Below are 5,666 nucleotides of genomic sequence, written 5' to 3' on the forward strand. Positions count from 1 at the left end.
AAGCGTACCTACACCAAGAGCTATCCATGTACAAATTGATTTATCACGATTAATCTTTTACCTATTCGAGTTGAAACCCTAATCATTATGCAGACACACTTAGTCCTTATCAAATTTAGTAAACCTTATTTATATTGGTGTCCAAATATATTGCTTAATATTTGTGAATCTCAGTTATTAGTAAAACCCCTCATCTTTATATATACACCCTTGTTATGAATTCAATTTGTTAGTTTATTTTGAATTGTGAAATCAACTGAATGTGATCTTATCTCTCTATTCTTGTGGTTCGACCTCGACCTCAAAAATTGGGTAATTATTTTATGTATATGACCGTCTATGTCGTGAAAATGGGACATAGTTAGTGTTTATCAATTATATATAGGCCAAATAAATAGACAGATCATCTAACATGCCTCCAATTTTTATTTTCAAACTCCATCTAAACCTTGTTCCATTTTAACCCTTCAATCCCAATGTTAATGTGTCATTTAAACAAATAATCCTCATTTTATGATTTCTTTATGCTCTTCGTCAGACATTTTACACTCTAAAAATCAATAGACATCTGTTAGTTTCGTATAAAAAAATTCACGAAGAAATGTCGATTTATTTATTTAAAAGATTACCTAATTTTTTTATAATTTCTGCACCTTTCTCATGAAAAAATACTCAATTCAAATTCAGGCATGGACTTTCCGAACGAAAATTAAGTTCTTTAATAGATGAACATTGCTGATCTAAATAATTCGGTGAGGAAATTTGGTACTCCAATGAAAACGTTCAAGTAATGTCTTCACCGATAAGATTCCTGAACTAGAGGTTGCTCATGCAGCTTATGAGAAAAAAATGTACGTCAGACTAGAATTTAAGCTCCACAAACCGATCTTGATAGAGAAAGGGATGAAAATGCTGAAACTATTCGTCGGTTGACAAAGTTATTGTCACTTATTGCATCTTTCTATTCACTTTTCAATCTTGGCATCTCTGATTTTATTCTACTTTTATCCAATATTTTTTTATTAGTGTTCAATTTTTTTCGTTTCATTCAATATGACTTCAAACTTATATAGAACATTATCTGGCAGTTTAATGGAATGGTTATCTATTCCTTTAATGACTCGTGTTCTTTTGCTCTATAATACCTAATTATGTTGCATGAATTCATTATCTGATTGTCTTGGTGCTAGCCCTAGTGGCCATGAATAGTTTAACTAATCACTCTTGAAATTATGTTATAGGATTCACACGACTTTTCAATGATGCCAAACGGGGTAAGATAAGCGTGGTGTAGTGTTTATAACCCATTGACTAATCTATTTTATTCTAGTATTTCATGCCTGTAAAGTTGTTTGAATGCACAAAGACAAGAGGTTTGTCATCACCAAAAAGGGGGATTATATTGGGATTTATGTAGTTTGGATGATTGAAAAAGAAAGATGAAACACATCAATCTATACGGTCCAAAGGTACACTGTCACGAGCTGTTGAATTCGAAAATGATTTCAAAATGAATAAAGACAAGAGTGCAGATATCATGATATTGATAATGCTAATTCCATGAAATAACTCAAGGAAACAAACAAGTGATGAATTGAAGAGAAAGAATCAATGAGTTTGATTTGAAGAAGGAGTCTAAAGAGGCACGAAGTTTGAATTGAAGGAGTTTCACTTGAAGTAGAAATATTCAAGTAAGTGATGAATTGAAGAGTTGGAGTTCAACAATAACATAAAATAATCAATGTATTTGATTTGAAGAAGGAGTCTAACGAAGCAAGAAATTTGAATTGAAGAAAGAGTTTCACTTGAAGTAGAACTCTAACTCAAGAGAGTTCAAGTAGTGAGGAGTTTGAAGTGAACAATAACTCTATGAATAATTGTGCTTAAATAGATGTGAAGACATCCAAAATACTCGTGCACTTTCAAACAAAAAGAACAATTGAATAATTGACTTCACAAGTGCTACTAGCGAATTGAAGGAACACATCGAAGAACCTGGTCCTATTACAGTGTTTATGCATTAGGAGTTCTTTTTTGTGATTGAGCCTTGATGTAATCTTAGTTCAGTGAGTGACAAACTGAATTAAGAGTATTGTCTTCAAGTTGGGATAACCCAAAGTGTTGGGAACACTTACCTTGGGAGGTTTGTGTCGAAGTTTACTAATTAGAGTTAGTTCCTAGAATTGAAAGAATTGTAATTTGAATGCATAACTTGAAGTTTAGGATCAAAGTTCCTAGGATTGCAAGAGTTGTAATCTGCATCCATAAATTGAAGTTTAGGAATTAGAGTTATTTCCTTAGGTTACATAGTATGTAATCTTAAACCGTTGAGGATCATTGATTTAGTCAAGTTGGAGTTAAATCTTGTTGGGGATTGCTCTCAGCTGATGATTACTCGGTATGTGATGAATTATATCCATGCAGCTTGTCCATCCTGGATTAATCTTAAACAGGTTTTTCAGGAAATTGATGTGCCATCTGCTTGCGCAGTTTTGATTACAGAGAAGGCGATGATAGAGCAGTTTCATCATATTCCTTGGCTACTCAAATGGCATAGATTATGGAGTTACTTGAGAATAATCTGGAAGAAAAATCAAAGATTTACAACGACTCTTCTTTGTTGGCTGTTTTTTGATGAATCATAAAAGATACATTGATTAGAAAGTTAAACATATTGAGTTGAGATTGCTCTTAGGTGATAATTGGATATAAAACCAGCAGCCAAAGGTAAGCAATATCATGTAAATTATCAACAAAGTTCATAGAGTTAGGTTTTAGGATCTTTGAAGATTGATAATAGTACTATGTCACCTACTGGAGCATCAAAGTCTCAAGAAAAGTTTAAGTTATTAGATTCTTACTTTTAAGAGATATGTAAAACTCAATCCACTTCAATAATCTTTGATGAGCAACAAGAGGAGGATTTAACGATTTCCATTGCAAGGACTTTGTTTCCAGCATATCGCAACTTTATCAGGAGATAGCTGAGTAATAACAATTTTGGAAGGCACACTGAAAGGCATATCGAGTTTAGTGTTGAGGATCTTGAAGCTCAAATCACTAAGTTATTTTAGGGGAACAGTTGATTGGGTTGTTCAGAGCAAAGTCTGTAAGCAAGTGATTGCATCTCTTGTACCATATATGCATTTAGTTGTTATCTTCTGATTTGTCACCTCTAATACTTTTTGTACACACTAATTAAACCATAAAAAACTGCAGGAATGTAGTGCAGTTATCTTAGGTGTGAGTAGTTTTGTTTTCTTTTTAGATTGGTAAGTGTGATTAGTTTTTATAAATGCCTTTGCTTGAATTGGAAAAACATTGTGATTGGTATTACTACTTCAAGAAATGAACATAACTTTGGGTTTCCATCTCTATTACAATAAATCAAAACTAAACTTTCTTTTGATGAGAAGTGAATATCATATCATATGAGAGACAAACTTTTTTCTTACTGAAACATTCACTTTAAGCTATTTCATTCATATGAAAATTTAATAATAATATCACCTAGTAGCAGATCTCAGCACCAGGTCATGCTTCGACATAATATTTGAAATTTGAAGTTTGTACATGTCTATTAATGAATTTTGCTATGCGATAATTTGTGATGCCGAAGTTTCTTCATTGCCATATTGGAAAGATGTTGGTAGGCCGATTCACCAGGATGTATACTGTCCCAAAACAAGTATTCAGAAGCATTTTTGCAGACAGGACGGTGTTTGTTACAGAATGGACCTGCTTCATATGTGCCACTGCCACAACAACCACGTCTAGTTTTCAGAAATCCTGTCAAATCGAGCTTTTGCATCAGAAAATTAAAGTTGTGGATATTTTATTAGATAAAATAAGTAGGATGAGAAGGGATTAGATACATATTTTTTTGGATGGTTGATCATATGCATAAAGGGAAAATAAGTAGGATGAGAAGGGATATAAAATAAGTAGGATGAGAAGGGATTAGATAAAATAAGTAGGATGAGAAGGGATGGGTACCATATTTTTTTGGATGGTTGATCATATGCATAAAGGGATGATAGGAATCTGAATACAAGATATTGCTTCCTAAAAGTGCGTCTTGTATTTGTTTTAGCAACGTTGCAAGTTTGACATTATAGGATTGAGCATCAAAATTCTCCTCTTTAATGCACTTTCTCAGAAATGGGGACTTTGCAGTTATTTGTATTGGAAGACAACCAACAGGAGGAAGCCCAGCAACAAGCATGTTTCGAACACCAAGATTATATAGATCCTGAAAAGGTAATGGAACAATGAGACTGACTTGTTTCTTATATATATAAATAGGGTAGAGTTATTACCTCAACAAAGTTTTGGAGTAGACTCTGCAAAAAATCTTGATATCCTGTTATATTATATTGATGTCTCCTTGTTGGGATATCATAGAAATTAAATATAAAATCGTTAGTCCCTGCACTTACAACAACCAAAGCACCACTGATGAGTTTTTGAGCTTTCTCTTCTCCAATAATTAGTTGGAGTTTCTGTATGTATTGCTCAAAATATTTTATTTGATCGGACATAGGGATTACTTTAGTTGCTGTTGTGGTTAGGTCATCATATCCAGAGCCAGCAGATGCAAAGTTGACCCCAGTTAAAAGATCATGGTTTGATAGATTTGGTTGTAGGAAAGGAGGAATATATTCTTTGATGCCTAACATAGATGCCAAAAAGTCAGGTACGAGTTTCCCATCTGAAAATCTTCCTGTGGGAATCCGCCCAGGAAAGTTTTCCCCATAAGGACGATGATTACCTTGAAATATTGTAGATATGTAATTGTTGTTACCCGTATCAACTGTTGAATCTCCAAAGATGAGGATGGCAGGGAACTTGGGCACCGATTTCGCATTGATGATGATGCAATGTTGGACCAAGAGAATGAAAGCAAAACAGGTAATAGCGATACCCATGGACACTATTTTTAACTGGTTAGGTGTTCTTAGCTGTTGAGAATAATTTGTACCAGGCCTATTATTTGTAAAAGCTTCATTAGGAAGTAACTGAAAAGTCTAGTTGAGCAAATGGCATTAAAATTTGCTTTACTACAGCTATGCTTCTAAAATTTATGTAATCTTTTCATAAGAAAATAGAAGAAGGTTAAGACTTCATTAATAGCTGATTATACCATATTAATGAAGAGTAGTAAAAGCAATATGGTCTCTTTTTTTTATCTAGTCAACTTATTCATTATTCAATGAGGGAAACCAGTAATTACTCCCCAATTCAATAATAGATTCAAGGTAATCCTACAACTTTATTTTATTTTTAATAAATACTCCCTCCATTTTAAATTAATTGAATTGTTGAGGTGTTTCACACTCTTTAAGAAAAGAAGATTAAGACATAAATTAGGCATAATTTTCTATTTTTACCCTTATTAATCGTTATCAAATTTATGATTAAAACAACTAAACATTAATTAATAACTTAATTCAATAATAACTAATGAAGGGTAAAATTGAAAGAACATTCTAAAAGTAAGTCTTGAAAATTGAACAATTAAGTTAATTTGGAAAATGAAAAATGTCTCAACAATTCAATTAATTTGAAATGGAGGGAGTACAATTCAATAAATAAGATTTTATTTTATTCATATCTTTACGCAATTTTATTATTTGCTTGTGATTAAGTCAAAGAATTTATTTTTT

At 32.5% G+C, this 5,666-nt stretch overlaps 1 protein-coding gene across 1 annotated transcript; it reads right to left on the bottom strand.

Annotated features, from left to right (window-relative positions):
- Window positions 1–3,549: 3,549 nt before the first annotated feature.
- Window positions 3,550–5,061, bottom strand: LOC102584250 (GDSL esterase/lipase At2g31540-like). Its single transcript, XM_006344548.2, has 3 exons — window positions 4,320–5,061; window positions 3,997–4,252; window positions 3,550–3,789 (listed from the first exon to the last, which is right to left on the bottom strand). Exons 1-3 carry the CDS (start codon window positions 4,926–4,928, stop codon window positions 3,581–3,583), a joined length of 1,074 nt encoding a protein of 357 aa, XP_006344610.1. The 5' UTR covers window positions 4,929–5,061; the 3' UTR covers window positions 3,550–3,580.
- Between the last annotated feature and the right edge of the window lie 605 nt (window positions 5,062–5,666).

This window comes from Solanum tuberosum, unplaced genomic scaffold (genome assembly GCF_000226075.1).
Source record: "Solanum tuberosum cultivar DM 1-3 516 R44 unplaced genomic scaffold, SolTub_3.0 scf00057, whole genome shotgun sequence".
In the NCBI taxonomy this organism is placed as follows: domain Eukaryota; kingdom Viridiplantae; phylum Streptophyta; class Magnoliopsida; order Solanales; family Solanaceae; genus Solanum; species Solanum tuberosum.